We start from the raw sequence: 16264 nt of genomic DNA, 5'->3' as shown, positions 1-16264 counted from the left end.
ACAACTATATCTGGTCTATTTGCCTTAATTTCTCTATCTGTGTGTATTGGCATATCCCAGAGTATGGTTGCTTTCTCGTTTTCTGTGATCTTTTCTGGCGTGTGTTTATACCATCTTTTTTCTGTTGTTATTCCATAGTGTTGGCATAGCTTCCAGTGTATATAGGTCCCAGCTCTGTCGTGTCTGTGAATATATTCCTTCTTAGTCAGGACTGGGCAGCCAGAGATAATATGATTTATTGTTTCTTGTCCATTATTATTATTATTATTATTATTATTACTATTACTATTACTATTATTATTATTATTATTATTTTTGTTTGTTTGTTTGTTTGTTTGGTTGGTTGGTTGGTTGGTTTTTGCTTTGTATTTGTACAAGCTGACCCAGAGACCTCAAGAAACAACAAGTTAGAAGTTCAAGCTGGTCTTATGACTGGGTTGCCATATCTTTGGTTTTGCACAGAGTATTGTTCCAGAAAATGTCAGTCAAAACATGAGAAAATTAGAAGTTTGTTTTAAATAAGATAAGATAAGATGATAGTGTGATGTTAAAATGACAGTAAAAGGTGTTTACTATTATGTACATTTAAGAGTACTTTTAACATTGTTTACAGATTAAAATGGTTTTAGAATTACAGACAATATTTTTCGTAAGAAAAAAGCAGTTCCCATGAGCACTATTTTCTGAATTTCTTCTATTTTTGGATTTTCTGGTATCTGGGATAGGTAGAAATCAACCCCTTTTGTTATCATTCCTAGGGAACCTATGACAATAGGTATTGTTTTAGTCTTGAAGATCCACATTTTGCCAATTTCTATTTCAAGGTCTTTATATTTGCTCAGTTTTTAGGTCTTGACACATAGATTTATGTCAATTGAGACAGTCATATCAATGAGGAGGCATGATTTTTGTGTGAAATCCTTCAATATTATTATTATTATTATTATTATTATTATTATTTTGTTTTGCTTCTCAGAACATTTGGTTTTGTTTGTCCTGGTAGACTCTGTGAAAGTGGACAGCAGCCTTCCATTAGAGGTCTCACAGGGTCTCTTTCTGCACATTATAAGCTTTGATATTTGGTTGTTAATTATCATAAGAGACATTCAGCATCCAAGCATCAATCTCAAAAGCCTAGCTATCCCCAGTAGAGCAGTTTTTGGGGCTTGCTCTACTCTCGTGTCATTTCCGATTTCTTTGACATATTTCTCGAACTTGGTTATTAGTTCTCCAAGGCCTCTAAAATTACTGGAATGACAGACACTCTCCTCATCGTCCACATTCTTGCAATTTCGTCTTTTAGTAGTCTGTACATTATTATTATTATTATTTTCATATACACTCAACAGATTTGACTGTTTGAAAAGAAAAAATCCTAACATCGGGCTATAACAAGTAACCTTAAATGCCCTATTGGGCTACAACATTATTGTTGTTGTTGTTGTTGTTGTTGTTGTTGTTGCTGTTGCTGTTGTTGTTGTTGCTGCTGCTGCTGCTGCTGCTGCTGCTGCAGTTGCAGTTGCAGTGGTGAGTTATCAGTATTGTTAGCACATCAGATAAAATACTTAGTGGCATTTTGTTCATCTTTACATTCTGAGTTCAAATTCTGCTGAGGTTGGCTTTACCTTTCATCATTTTGAGCGTCAATAAAATAAATACCAGTCAAGCACTGGGGTCGATGTAATTAACTTATCCCCCCCCCAATCGCTGGCCTTTTACAAAAATTTGAAATCATCATCATCATTATTATTACTATTAATTATTATTATGGCGGAGGTGAACTGGCAGATTTGTTAGCACATCAGACGAAATATTTAGTAGCATTTCTTCCGGTTCACATTTTCAATTCAAATTCCACCAAGTTTGACTTTGCTTTTCATCCTTTCAAGGCTTAATAAAATAAGTACCAGTTAAGCAATGGGGGTCAATGTAATTGAACAAGCCCATCCCCTAAAATTATTGGCCTTGTATCAAAATTTGAAACAACTATTATTAGATTTATCACGTGATATTTTTTGTTTGTGTTTTTCTTTTATTCAGATCGTAGTATTTTCTGCTAGAAGAACTGATGGTGTAGATCCTGATTCATATGATTTTACCAAAGTGAAAAAAGAGAAGAATTATATTGACATCTACAAGACAGGCAAAGTACAACCATATGAACAGTATAAAGCTACAGAAAAAGTTCGAATCCCTCCAGTTGCTACGTCTCATCTTGAGGGCTGTGAATTCATCAATGTCATCTACCGAGTTCAGGTAACATTTATTTGTTAAATAACTCTTTACTTAGCATCATTTATTTTATAATTGCTTGACAGTGACTCTCGCTCTACCTTCCCTTTTCTGATAGGTACATTACCTAATAGGCCTGACCACAGTGGCTCAGAAATTGCCTACTATGCTAGACTTGGTTATAGTAGCTTATAGGTTATCTGCTAGATAATTTAGAAATATAATTTATATAATTTAGATGTATTAATTATGTAATTAAGAGGTTGTCAATAGATAATTGAGACACCCCTTTAAGTAATCTCAAAGTTGCTTATTTATATTTCGATGGAGTTTAATAGTGGCAAAGCAAAATCAAAACATAATATCCATTTCTTTAAATTCAACAAATATGATAAGCAAAAATAAATGTAAACATAATCTAACTTCTTAGTTAACTTCTTGATTAATTTCTTTGGTTTTCTAATTCTTTGAGGAGAATTACATCCCAAATCTTTTTGCATTCATGAATGTCTGTATACCCTTGTACATTAATCAAAATGTTTTATTATTTGTGTCTTTTTTTCTTGTAGTTTCTACCAGAACATGTAGGTTGTTGCTCTGAGCCTTTGGAACATGATATTATCATTGGAACAATACCTTACACAGGTGTCTCTGTACCACAATCAGAAGTCAATGCTGCACAGGATGCTTTACAAAATGCTGCAACAAATTTACCACCACCACCACTATCTCAGTCAGTTGTCAGAATCCAACCTGGTCGTATGCCTCCACCTCCACCAGGTTTCATTATAGATTTTCTCTCCGAGGGTAATGTGGCACTTGTTTATTCACTTTTGTCTGTTTGTAAATTTATTGTGTGGAATCTAAGACTCTTCTTATCTGTGATCAACATCATCATCATCATCATCATCACCACTTAATGTCTGTTTCCCATGCTGGTATGGATTGAACGGTTTGATAAGGACTGGGTTTTTACAGCTGGATGCCCTTCCTAACACCAACCACCTTACATACTCTAAGCATTTTCGTTGTGAGCTTTTCTTCCAACATCTCTACATCTTTCTTGTATCACTTGGTTGTTATGTGACCAAAAAGCCAGCTCTGATTGAACATCCTATAACACACATTTTCCCAGATTTTCTGGCATACAACTCGACATTGTATATAGTATAAATATGTAGCATAAACATTCAAACATCGTCACTATCATTCCAAATCTTGCTGCATTTCACATGGAACTTTTGGTCCTCCGAAGTCGTCTTGGTGTATAAGTTGACTTGGTTTTTTTTACTGTAAATCTTGGTCTGAAAAATTTAACAGTAATCAGTCAGCCAAAAGACCAGGTGCAACACAAATCTGTTATTTCAATTATACCAATCTACCTGTATCAGCTCATGTTTCTCTCTTACTTGTTGCATCTTATTCTTCTCTCTGTTATTTTCAGCAAGCCCTGTGACTATGGGGAGGCTCCTTCACTGGCTTCATTAGAGACAGTATATGTAAGATGTGATTTTGTTAGCCTTGTTATAAGAATTATCATGAAGATGGCTGTGTTGGTTAGGTAAAAATCTGGCACTCTGTTGGTTATAACGACAAGGGTTCCAGTTGATCTGACCAATGGAACAGCCTGCCTACTCAGGAAATTAACATGTAAGTGGTTGAGCACATGACAGACACGCATGGCCTTAATGTTGTTCTCAAAGAGATTCAGCATGACAGAATGTGACAAGGCTTCAAATTACAGGTACTACTCATTTTTGCGAGCTGAGTGGACTGGAGCAATGTAAAATAAAGTATCTTGTTCAAGGACACATGTGTGGCTGGGAATCGAGCACATGACCTCATGATCATGAGCTAAATACCCTAACTACTAAACCATGCACCTTTATTATGAATTAGGTATTGAGCTTGCAAGTTAAAGAATACTATGTTCTACCTTACTGCAGTTTATCTAGTCATTAGAAATAAGCAGCAGAAATAAGCAGCATTAGAAAGGCAGTGAGCTGGCAGAAATGTTAGCACGCCGGGCGAAATGCTTAGTGGTATTTTGTCTGCCGTTACGTTCTGAGTTCAAATTCCGCCGAGGTCGACCTTGCCTTTCATCCTTTCGGAGGTCGATAAATTAAGTACCAGTCACGCACTGGAGTCGATGTAATCGACTTAATCCCTTTGTCTGTCCTTGTTTGTCCCCTCTATGTTTAGCTCCTTGTGGGCAATAAAGAAATAAGAAATAGGCAGCAGATCGTCTGGAAGTGTTAGCTGCAATAGACAGGTGCTTTGTTCAAGGAGAAAGAGTCATCTTTCATTGGTTCATGTTACAAAACTGGAGGAAAGGACCATCTTGTCTGAAGCCTATGTGGAAAGTATTACATGACATGATGGCATAATCATTAAAGCTTTAACAAAAAAATGCTGTGGTATTTGTTTCTGTTCATTATGCTCTGAGTTCAAACTCCACAAGTTCAACTCTGTTTTTCATCCTTTTGGGAGTTGATAAAATACAGTACTAGTCAAGAACTAGTGTTGATGGTGTTGACTAGTTTGCTCCGCTCAAAATTTTACCTAAATTAGAAACCAATTTTAGTTATGTGCACCAAAAATACACGTGTAATCTGTTTACCTTTTTTGTCGTTTACATGTTTACTCATAGGCTTGTGACCATGCTGGGGTACTGCCTTGAAAGGTCTATTTGAACAAATCGACCCCAGTTCAGTACTTATTTTTTAAGTCTGGTACTTATTGTGTCAGTATCTTTTATGGAGCCACTAAGTTACAGGGATGTAAACAAACCAACACCAGTTGTCGAGTAGTAGTGGTTGACAAACACATTCACTCATTTATCCATCCATCCATCCATCCATCCATTCATTCATCCATTCATTGTATAACCAGACTATCAGATGTTATGTACTGCTGGTAATAAAGCACTTCCAATTCTTTCTTGATTGTGCCTTTCTTTTCCACCTTGGCCTAAATTGTTGAACTAAATTCTCTTCCCATTATTGTGGACACCTTCTGAATGGCTTTCTCCAATCTTTTGGATACTATTTGGCAACTTCAAAAGTCCACCTGCTGTCTGTGAACATTCTGACATGTTTGGCCCAGTGGAACTCATGCTCTCAGTTTTCTGTGATCACATCGTTCATTACTCCTTTTCCAAATCACATCATTTTAGATATGCTCTTGCAAAATATTTCTAAAATGGATCTTTCTCAGGCCCTTTGTGTTGTCGCCAATCAATATTCTTAATATCCTACGTCACACTTGCATATATGAATTTCAGTTGAGAAGGGAATCAAGCAAAGATATGTATATATATATATATATATATATATATATATATATATATATATATATATATATATAGGTGCAGGTGTGACTGTGTGGGTAGAAATTTGCTTCACAACGTCATGGTTCTGGGTTCATTCTTACTGTGTAGCACTTGGTCTGCCAAACCCTTCTGAGTGGATTTGGCAGGCAGAAACTGAAAGAAGACCATTGTATACACACACACACACACACACACACACACATGTATATATATATAAATATATATATATGAGAGGCTTCTACACAGTTTCAGTCTAAATTCTCTCACAAGGCTTAGAGCTATGCTAAAAGATACTTGCTCAAGTTGCCAAGCAGTGGGACTGAACCCCAAACCTTGTGGTTTTGCAAACCAAGCTTTTTAACCACACAGCTATGCTTGTGCCTATATAGATTTTATTTTTCCTTATGTATCTTAAAAGTTATTTTGCTATTTCATTACAGACCCTCCGTCCTACACAGAATGTCTCTTGCAAGATCTGGCTGCAGCACGAGCCTCATCTTCACAGAACATACAAAAGGAGAAAGTGGAATTAGGTACTGTACCTATGGAGAAGCCACCAATCCCTTCTTACACACCCAGTTTCCCTACTGATGATGAACTGACTGAATTGATGAATCATTCAAGCCGTACTACCACCATCACCACCACCAATACCACCAATATAAACATTAACAATAATTCAACCACAGCCAACAGTGATTTTGATAATATTTAATAACAAGCACTAAATTCATACACTCCACTGTATTTCTGATCAGAGAGAGAGAGAGAGAGAGAGAGAGAGAGAGAGAGAGAGAGAGAGTGTGTAAAAGTGAGCTTTTGATAACCTTGTTGCCACTACTAATACAAGTGTTAATGACAGTTCAAGAAATTTTGACAGCATTTTCACTTATATGGGCTAATAATAATAACTAATGCTAAATTCATTAATTTCCATCCTATCTTTGATCTGAGCAAGAGAGCGAAAGGTAACCCACGATAACTTTGTTAACTCCACTAGTATAACCATTAACAACAATTTAACCACTGTTCACAGTGGTTTCAATAATATGGGTTAATAATACTAACTAACACTAAGTTCATTAGCTCCCATCTTACCTCTGATCTGAGAGAGAGAGAGAGAGCAAAAAAAGAACCAACGATAACTTTGTTACCATCACTAGTATAAATATTAATGACAATTTAACCAATGCTGACAGTTATTTCAATAATATGCATTAATAATAATAATATCTAATGTTAAATTCATTAATTCACTCTGTATCTCTGATCAGAGAGAGAGTGAAAGAGAGCCCCTAATAACTTAGTTACCACTACTTACAAATATAACTGACTCTTCAACGCTGTGCAGTTAGTGTTTTCATTAATATGGATTAATTATAACTAGTGCTAAATTGATTAACCCCTATCTTAGCTTTGATCAGAGAGAGAGAGAGAGAGAGTGAAAGAGAGCCCTCAAATAGCTTTGTTACCACTATTAATACAGATATTAATGACAATTGAATAAATTTTGACAGAGTTTTCATTAATATGGATTGATAATAATAATAATAATAACTAGCACTAAATTATTCAATCCCACTGTATCTCAGATCAGAGAGAAAGAGAGAGAGAAAGAAAGAAAAAAAAAAGTGTATGTGCAAAGGAGTGTCCTCAATAATTTTGGCCATGGCCTTTCCACTTTAAATGTTGCTACATCCAAACTAAAACATTGAAGACAAAAGAAAACTGGTTCAAATTTGCATAACCTTCATAGAGGAATAGCTGTTTAATTTGCTACCAAACTGTGTAATTGAGAAGATGAAACTGTGAATTGTAATGCTGAAACCAATCAACATTCAATGATGGAAAATTATGATTATGTTGATAATTCTTCAAAAGATTCCCTCCGTTTCTCAGAAAATATCTGTCCACAAAACTATTTCTTCTTTCTCAAAAACGTCACCTTCTTTACCACTTCATGATTCTGTTTCTGTTTTCAAGTGTCTACGTCTTCTGTCTATATCAGTCTACATATATTATGATATCAGTTTGGACTCCCACTCTGCTACACAGCTTTAATATTGATGTTTCATTGGTTACATATAAAGGTCTGTGAATCAGTGCTTAACGATGATGTAAAGAAACAAACTAAGAAGTATAACATTTCAGTTTCTTCCTGTTTCTCAGGGTATTGTGGGTACTTTTATGCATGCATACACACAAACACACACTGTATTTGCAGGTCTATAAGACACACTCTTTCATAAGACAAACCCATACTTTTTTGTGGAGAAAAAGTATATTTTGTGTATAAACGAATTTAATATGCTTCATCATACACTCATCCACTCACTATCCCACCCATAATACAATTGCATTAGATGCATACCAATTTTTTTGTTACATTTCAGAATAAAAATGCTCGTTTGATACACTGGCGTATTCGGTAGATACACATACATATATATGTGAATGCACACACACACATGTATGTATACGCATATAATACTTATATAGAATTTATCTCCTTGATTAACAAACCAAAGGGTGGTGCCATGTGAAAAGCACCCACCATACTCTGTAAGGTGGCTGGTGTTAGGAAGGGTATCCAGCCATGAAAACCAAGCCAAATAACACTGGAACCTGGTGCAGCTTTCCTGCTTGCCAGCTCTGGTAAAACTGTCCAACCCATGCCAACATGGAAAATGGATGTTAAAAGATGATGCTGATAAAGATGATGAATACATTACGTAACTTTACATCTCATGATGTACAGAACACTCAATTGATTTCTGTCTTCTTCATTTTTTAACTAAGAGTACCTGGAAGATATATAATATTTAATGCTACCCTTATATTTCTGGAAATCATGACCAAGCAAAAATTATAGTAAAGTGAAAGGTAAATTACATGGTCAGAACCAAATAACACTGTAACATGATTTTTGTCTTTCAGTAGTAACTGTTATCTCCTCTTTGCTTACTCCTAGAAAGTATGAAAAATGGCTAATATTTCCTTCAAACTTTGCTTTTGTTACATTTATTCAAACCTCAAAGTATGCCTCTCAACACATAGCTATAATGCTCCCCCACTACTCCTGCTCATGATCAGAGATGCATGTATTGCCAGCCACTAAGAGGCATGCTCAAGTGGTTAAGGCCAAACCACTGACAAGTAAATATTTGCTATAATGATATTTCTGTTTCAGCAACTCAGCACTGAATCTATCAGAAATGTAATGGAAAATGGGTCAGTTTCAAAACAATGATGTCCAGGTCTCAGAAACAAAATTTAAAGGGAATAGTAGTCATTTCCTTTGATTTCTAGATAGAAGCAAATAGGAAATAACACTCACTGACCAAAAACAAAACAAAAAAAATTATTATTCAATGTAATCTACACTACAAAATTAATAATAGTAAAATAAAAAACAAAAATAAATAATAGCAATAATAAACAAGTGGACTATTGAAATAAATAAATCAACTTGATCTAATTTGGACTATGAATATAATAAAAACCCATTAATGATAAATTCTAGATTTTGTAGGTTTTAAGCCTATTGAAATAATCAAAGAAGTTAAAGCATATGTAATATTGTAATTTGACTGAGTCACCTGCATGGAACCCTCAGCCCTTGAGTCACTCTGTGATTAATTTTGTTAAGATTGATCCTGATCCTCATGGAATAGTTAACGAAAAACTGAGACGATTGGCAGTTTGCTGTGCTCAAGAAGACCAGTCTATTACAACAAAAAATGATGTCCTAAAAGCTTTCTGTTCAAGCTTGTAATCCACTCTGCTGCATCCAGCATCCCCACATTTCATTTCACTAACACCTAGCTCTCTATCACTCCTCTTTCTATGGCACTACTCGGCAACTGTAATCTTCAGGGCAGAATTGGCACATATTTACTCTCTCCTCATTTCTTTGCACTATGTTGCCTTCTCCACCTCCCATTGGAACCTTCTATCCCTTATTATCCTCTCTTCCCTTCTCACTCTAATTTCATTGATCACTTCCTTTCTGTGCCTTCAATTATTTCTCTCCTCTGCCATATTCCATTTTAACACCCTTCTCATATCAACCATCACACCCACACACTATAACAACCCTACATCTTCCTCCCCATCACTCTTACATCTTCTGAGCTATCCTCCTCCTCTCTTAGCCACTTATATTTCTCACCTTATTCATCCCCATACTATTTCCCATCAACTGCACTTCCCCACTTGTTCATCATTCACTACCTTAACCTCCCCCCTCTAACCATCTGTTATCTCCTCTCACACTTTTGAAACTACTCGCGCTTTCATCCATTGTCCATATCCTCTTTCCTGCTCACCTACTTGTACCATGAGAGTTTGCTCCATCATCCCCTCGCTACAATCTTTGTCTTCTCAGCGACTCCCACCCACCCTTATATAATATTGGATAGCCAGGTCTCCTTTATAGCAAGACACCTGTGCTTGCTCTTCTATCATACTTTAGTCTTTCAAAGCCTGGCATAAAGCCACTTACCTGTCAAATACTCATAGGATTTTTTCCTTCCTTTATCCACTATTCTTTTTATGTCTTGCAACTTCACTAGTGCTGGTAGCATTAAAGAAAAGCACTCAATACATACTGTAAAGTGGTTAGCATAAAGAAGGGCTTCCAGCCATAGAAACCATACCAAAGCTGACACAAGAGCTAAGTGTAGCTTTGCAGCTTACCAGATCTTGTCAAACCATTCAACCCATGCCAGCATGATACAAGAACATTAAATGATGATAATACATTTGTGAATCATTGTTTTAATGGTCCCCTGTCCATGCTTGCATGGATTGGACAGAGTTTATATCCATATCTGCAGATTTTCTATGACTGGATACCTTTCTGTAACCAGCCATCACCTGTTTTCCTGCAAGTTTTTATTTCCTTATAGCCAGACATGTTTTCACAGAAGATTGGAAATGAAGTACATCTAGAGGAGTAGTAACTCTGAATGACTTGGGTTCTAGTAACGTGTCCAGTCCATGCCACCATGGAAAAGTAAGAAATTAGGTGCAAAATGATGATGATCATTATTATTCTATTTGAAGATCTTTCAATATTCCTGGTTATTTGCAGATAATTATACAAGTTTTAATGGATTTAAATATGACAAATTTGTAAAATTCTACAATTTTGTACTTTTACCCAAGAGATTATTTCATATAAGCTTTAACTAAAGGAGAAAATCAATTTGCTATTTTCTTAAAACTATTTCTATATTGCTTCAATAGCCTTAAAACCATTTTTATACAGCTTTTTGTTGTTAGTAAATAATATTTAATCTAAAAAAAAAATGGTGCCATATATGAAAGACTTGTTTTATATTTGATTATTTATATGAAATATCTCCATGTATTCTTCTTTATGTCATCAAATGACACATCTAGACAGCCAGCACTGTCAGTCATCATCACTATTTGTCTGAAACCAATACTTTCAGCTTGGTCATCAAATCATTGATTCAATACTCATTTTTTAAAATTCTATTTTAGCTTCCCACAAGACTATTCTTACTAGAGTTCTCTCGTAACATTTTTCTCTTCCATTTTACTGGACATTTCTTACCCTAAGGGTTGTTTTGTTATTTCTTCTTCCCCTTTTTAAAACAGCTCATCAGAAGAAAAAAAAAAAAAAACTATGATGAATATCTATGGTAGATGATTGGTGGGTACAGACATGTCTTTAATATAATATTTTTCTTTCATCTTATGCTTGAAATTGCATAAATTTCATGCTTTTATTTTTTTTCTTCAGATATTTCCATATGAATTTTGTATATTTTAAAAAATATTTACCTCTACCAAATCATTGTTGCTGATTCATCATTATTGTAATATATTTATTTTTGCTCATCTTTAATTTTGTAATATTTTCTGATCTGTTTTACAAGTGCCATGCAATATTGCATTTCTGTAACTGCAGCAAGTCTTTTCAGTTGCGATTTCAAATGTGTATCAAATTATTATCTCAAGTAAAATATTGTTGAATACTGTTGAAAATATGTTGCCCTTATATATATATATATGTTTACACACGACTTTCTTTCATTTTCTGTATATCAAATCTAGTCACAAAGCTTTGGTCAGCAAAGAGTTTTGTATGTGTGTGTGTGCATGCATGTATCTGTGTATTTCGCCTGTCTTTACTTGTCCACTGACTGTAAACAAAAGCAATAAACCGTGAAATTACATCTGGACTTCTTGACATGTCTTGACATGCTGTGTGATCTTCATGAACAGAAACGACTCATAACCATGTCCTGACTGTTTTGGCTACAGAAAGAATATCTGGATGTAGAAAATTTGCCTCAATGAATTCCGTCTGCCCCATGCAAGCATGGAAAGTGGACATTAACATGATGACAGTTATATATATATGTGTGTGTGTGTGTGTGTGTGTATGCATTTGTCCTTGCATGAAACACCCAGTGAACAATGATTATCATTTATCATCATCATAAGCAGATCTGGGATTAAAAGAAATGAAAATTTGTTGCATATAATCCATATCTGTTGATTTTTATCGGCAGATTTTGTTTTTCTATATCTGACTGAATGTTTTTTTAATCAAAACACAAACGTGATGTACTCCTTCACACACACACACACTTGGTAAATTATTAAAACAACACGAAAAGTCATGATTTCTGTTTTATTAAGAAATGTATGTAAAGTATTTTTACAAAATGATATAAATTATTATAATAAGAGCTATGTTAAAACCCACCCCCACCAAAACAGGAAAGCAATACTGATGTATAAATCATATAAAGATGTCAAAATATAAATAGGATTATTAGGTTTGATAACGTTTTGGTGACTATTTGGTATTAGCATGGAATGATTTGTCAACACTGAAGTGACATGTGGCACAATAAGATAAATGGCCTCAGTGTCAATGCTCTGACAGAGAGGTCTTGCAATGGCTTTGATATCATGTTTGTACATGACTCAGAGAGCTTTATATATATGTGAATTAAGATTCTGAATGGTTTTCATAAATAGAGATGGCAGGTCTGGGTACAAGAATCATCTGAATGTGTAATCAGCAAGGTACTGTGAACGTTCTAGAGTTGCCAAGTAGAGATTTTCTCCAAATAAAAATTCCTGGTCCTGTCCAGAAAAACAAAAACAAGAACAAACATGTAATTTATTATTTCATATAATAAAGACAATTTAAAGCACTCTGAACAAACAGTGATAATAGAGGAGAGATTGCTCAAGCTGCAGTGTGGGCAATTTGTCTAGTAGAATTAACTCTGAGTGTAAACACTGATACAGAGTAGATGGGAGCTATTAGTCCATCTGTAGACAATCTACCAAGATACTACTTGAAGCATGCTAAAATACACCCAGTCCATGTTGTAAAGAGGTTGGTGTTGGCTGTAAAAAAATAATCAACAAACAATAAAACATGACATACAAAATAACAATGATGGCAGTTTTGTTGTGGCATGTACTAAATGACAAAAGACTGGGTCAAGTGATAAGATACCGTGAGACCAGTCTTACTCATGCCAACAGAAAAACAAAATATAAAATGATAATGTTGACACATATAATATTATATTATACTAGTCTCACCTTGAGAGAATGTATCTTCCATTGTGTTAGCCAGTTGTCAGTTACCATACTATCCAATGTATCTTGGAAGTTTGTCTGTTGCAGTGTGTTGCTCACTTGGACAGGAACAAACATAGATGGAAGTTTCTCTGAAGTTTTTAAACTTGCAGCCATAGTGGAAAGTCCTTGAGTTGCCAACTTGGTTTCAGTCATTGGTACTCGGCACCGCAAACAAAGATGGCTCTTTCGTAGTTCTTCCAAACCCTGTCTCTCATGATGTATTTTAATCTGTTGTTCAGCCAACTCTTTTTCCCTTTCAGTCAACAAATCCATCTGCTTCAGCAAGTCTTTCCATCGTTGTTTATGCTCCATATCAAGTTTGCTGCTTTTGGTGAGGGCTAATTCACCTTCCTCTTTTACTCTGTTGGCATTCTAAATTGGGAAAGATAACAGGAAAATCACTGTTAGCAGCTGGTGAGAGAGAGATCATCCCACTGGCTTTAATGAAGTACCAGTAATACATTGAATTTTAAAAAATCACCTATACACTTTTAGCCTCTTCAAAGTAATGGGAAAGAGTACTGCACTGAAGAAAGGTATAAAATATTGTTGGGAAAGGTTGACATTATAGTGTAAAAACTTCTTGTCTCGGCGAGGACTGTATTATAATTCTCACCATTCTTTAATTCCACCATTCATCTCCCAAACAGTCATTCCCTTCACCACTTTCTTATCAACTGTATTATTCTGCTATCATAAGTAATGAAAATAGAACTTATTACTGTTTACAATATAAAATCATCATTTTTGTGCTGCCACCTCTACTCTCAGTCACCACTCCCTTTCCTCTGAGCTACTCCCCTCATTCTTATCTCCAACTCATTATTACCATCAACCACCCCATCTCAGTTTTCCATATACTATGTTTACTCCTATAAACATCTAGTCACTTTGTTAGATACATTATGCTGAAGGTACACTCTGGCACCTCATCACCACCATGTACACCTCTTCTTTCGATACCACTCCTGCAACTCCCACCAACCTTTGTAAAATGTGAAGTAGCCACAAATCTCTCCCCACAACAAACCAGTTCTTGCCTTTAACCTCCAAACACTTTGCATAAAGCAACCGTTCTATTTCTTATTCTCCCTTTCAGTCTTGTAAGTTACAAAGCAACCTCATTAAAGTTGGTGCTACAAAAAAAAAAGTACCAAGTACATTCTGTTAAGAGGTTGGCATTAGTAAGAATGTCCAGTCATAGAAACCATGCCAAAACTGAAACAGTGGAGTAACATTGATTCTGTCAAAACATTTAACCCATGCTAGCATAGAAAGCAGACATAAAAATGTACCAACTAACAGTGGAATTGTGAATCATCATCATCATCATCGTTTAATGTCCGCTTTCCATGCTAGCATGGGTTGGACGATTTGACTGAGGACTGGTGAACCAGATGGCTACACCAGGCTCCAATCTGATTTGGCAGAGTTTCTACAGCTGGATGCCCTTCCTAACGCCAACCACTCTGAGACTGTAGTGGGTGCTTTTATGTGCCACCGGCACGAAGGCCAGTCAGGCAGTACTGGCAACGGCCACGCTCAAAATGGTGTATTTTACATTCCACCTGCACATGAGCCAGTCCGGCGGCACTGGCAATGATCTCGCTCGAATGTCTTTACATGTGTCAGAAAGGCGACGCTGGGCACAGGTGCCATCACAATTTCGCTTTCGCTTGCCCCAACAGGTCTTCGCAAGCCGAGTTTCATATCCAATGAAGGAGATGATGTTGAAATCAAATCTAATTAGATTTATTGGGTCATTGTGGTGAGACAGTTGAATCTAACCTCTTGCAATATCCTTTTATTTAGTTTGATCAGAGAGAGAAAAGTAAAGCATGGTTCTTTGATATGTAAATCTGCATTAAGCACTTTTCCTTCAATCTTTCCTCCTTGATATAGCAATCTCCATATGGAATTATCTCTCTGCTCACATTTTACAAACAATGGCCACCACCACTACCATTTAACATGCTGGCATGGATTGAAAAGTTCAACAGGATTTGGCAAGTCAGAGTACCACATCATACTCCAATGCCTGCTTCTACCACCAGATGTCCTTCCTGATGCCAACCACTTTGCAGTGTGTAATGGGTGTTTTTTTCTTGGCATCAGCACTAATAAAGCCACTTTACAACTTGTAAGACTAAAAGGTTCCAATAACTAAAGGAGAATAGGAGAAAGGATGTAAGATCTTAGGTGAGGTGATGAGAAGAGGTAAAGCACGATGATTGGAACAGATTCACAGTTATGAGAGGGTTGTGGTGGAGGGAGTAACAGTGTAGACACAATATATATATATATAATATATACATATATACAAAACACACACATACAATGGGCTTCTTTCAGTTTACAAAATCCACTTGCAAGGTTTTGGCTTACCCAGGGATACAGTAAAAGACATTTTCCCAACGTGCTGTGCAGTGGGACTGAAACCGAAACCATGTGGTTGGGAAGCAACCTTCTTAACCACACAACCATGCCTGCACCTAAAATGACAGCATTGAAATAATAGCTGCATTAGTTATGCAGTGTAGTATCCATTGTAACATTTCCCTGACCTTTGTGGTAAATAACAAATGCTGTATCAACTTACTGTATATAAAGACTCTATTTGTAAAGACCGTTCTCTGATCTCAGCTGCCATTTTGAAAACTTGGGACTTCTCTTCTTCAAACAGTGACTTCTCTTTGTTCAATTTTTTCTGTTCTTTTTCCAACATCCTCTGTTCTGTGTCTAAAATCTCTTTCTGTGTGGCACATTTTTCGTTTTCTTCAGAAAGGGCCTTCATTGTCACATCAAACTCAGTTTCAATCTGTAAGCAACAGTAAAAACAATCAACTATGTGTGTGTGTGTGAGCACGCGCACACACACACACACACAAGAGGCTGATAATGAGAATATAATATTGTATTGTTAAAAATAATATGCTCACTCTATTAATGAGAGTGCCTGCTTTTTTTACTCATGGATTTTTATGCAACTCTCCCTCTCTCTCTCTCTCTCTCTCTCTCATATATATATATATATATATATATATATATATATATATATAT

General features: G+C 35.8%; 2 protein-coding genes across 9 annotated transcripts in view; one reads left to right on the top strand and one right to left on the bottom strand.

Annotated features, from left to right (window-relative positions):
- Window positions 1–11772, top strand: part of LOC106881109 (uncharacterized) — a 32229-nt gene extending 20457 nt beyond the window's left edge. For all 3 annotated transcript variants that reach the window (XM_014931347.2, XM_014931346.2, XM_052967892.1), the window contains exons 6-8: window positions 2041–2256; window positions 2802–3039; window positions 6004–11772. In XM_014931347.2, coding sequence (XP_014786833.1) covers window positions 2041–2256; window positions 2802–3039; window positions 6004–6278 — 729 coding nt within the window. In that variant the 3' untranslated portion in view covers window positions 6279–11772. The remainder of the gene's footprint in view (window positions 1–2040; window positions 2257–2801; window positions 3040–6003) is intronic.
- A 442-nt stretch (window positions 11773–12214) lies between these two features.
- Window positions 12215–16264, bottom strand: part of LOC106881107 (fas-binding factor 1 homolog) — a 28509-nt gene continuing 24459 nt past the window's right edge. For all 6 annotated transcript variants that reach the window (XM_014931344.2, XM_014931343.2, XM_052967891.1 and 3 more), the window contains exons 16-18: window positions 15804–16022; window positions 13166–13576; window positions 12215–12694 (exon numbers count right to left, since the gene is read on the bottom strand). In XM_014931344.2, the coding sequence (XP_014786830.1) occupies window positions 12611–12694; window positions 13166–13576; window positions 15804–16022 (714 nt within the window). In that variant the 3' untranslated portion in view covers window positions 12215–12610. The remainder of the gene's footprint in view (window positions 12695–13165; window positions 13577–15803; window positions 16023–16264) is intronic.

This window comes from Octopus bimaculoides, chromosome 5 (assembly GCF_001194135.2).
Source record: "Octopus bimaculoides isolate UCB-OBI-ISO-001 chromosome 5, ASM119413v2, whole genome shotgun sequence".
Taxonomy (NCBI): Eukaryota; Metazoa; Mollusca; class Cephalopoda; order Octopoda; family Octopodidae; genus Octopus; species Octopus bimaculoides.
This window is presented reverse-complemented; position numbering and strand designations above follow the sequence as displayed.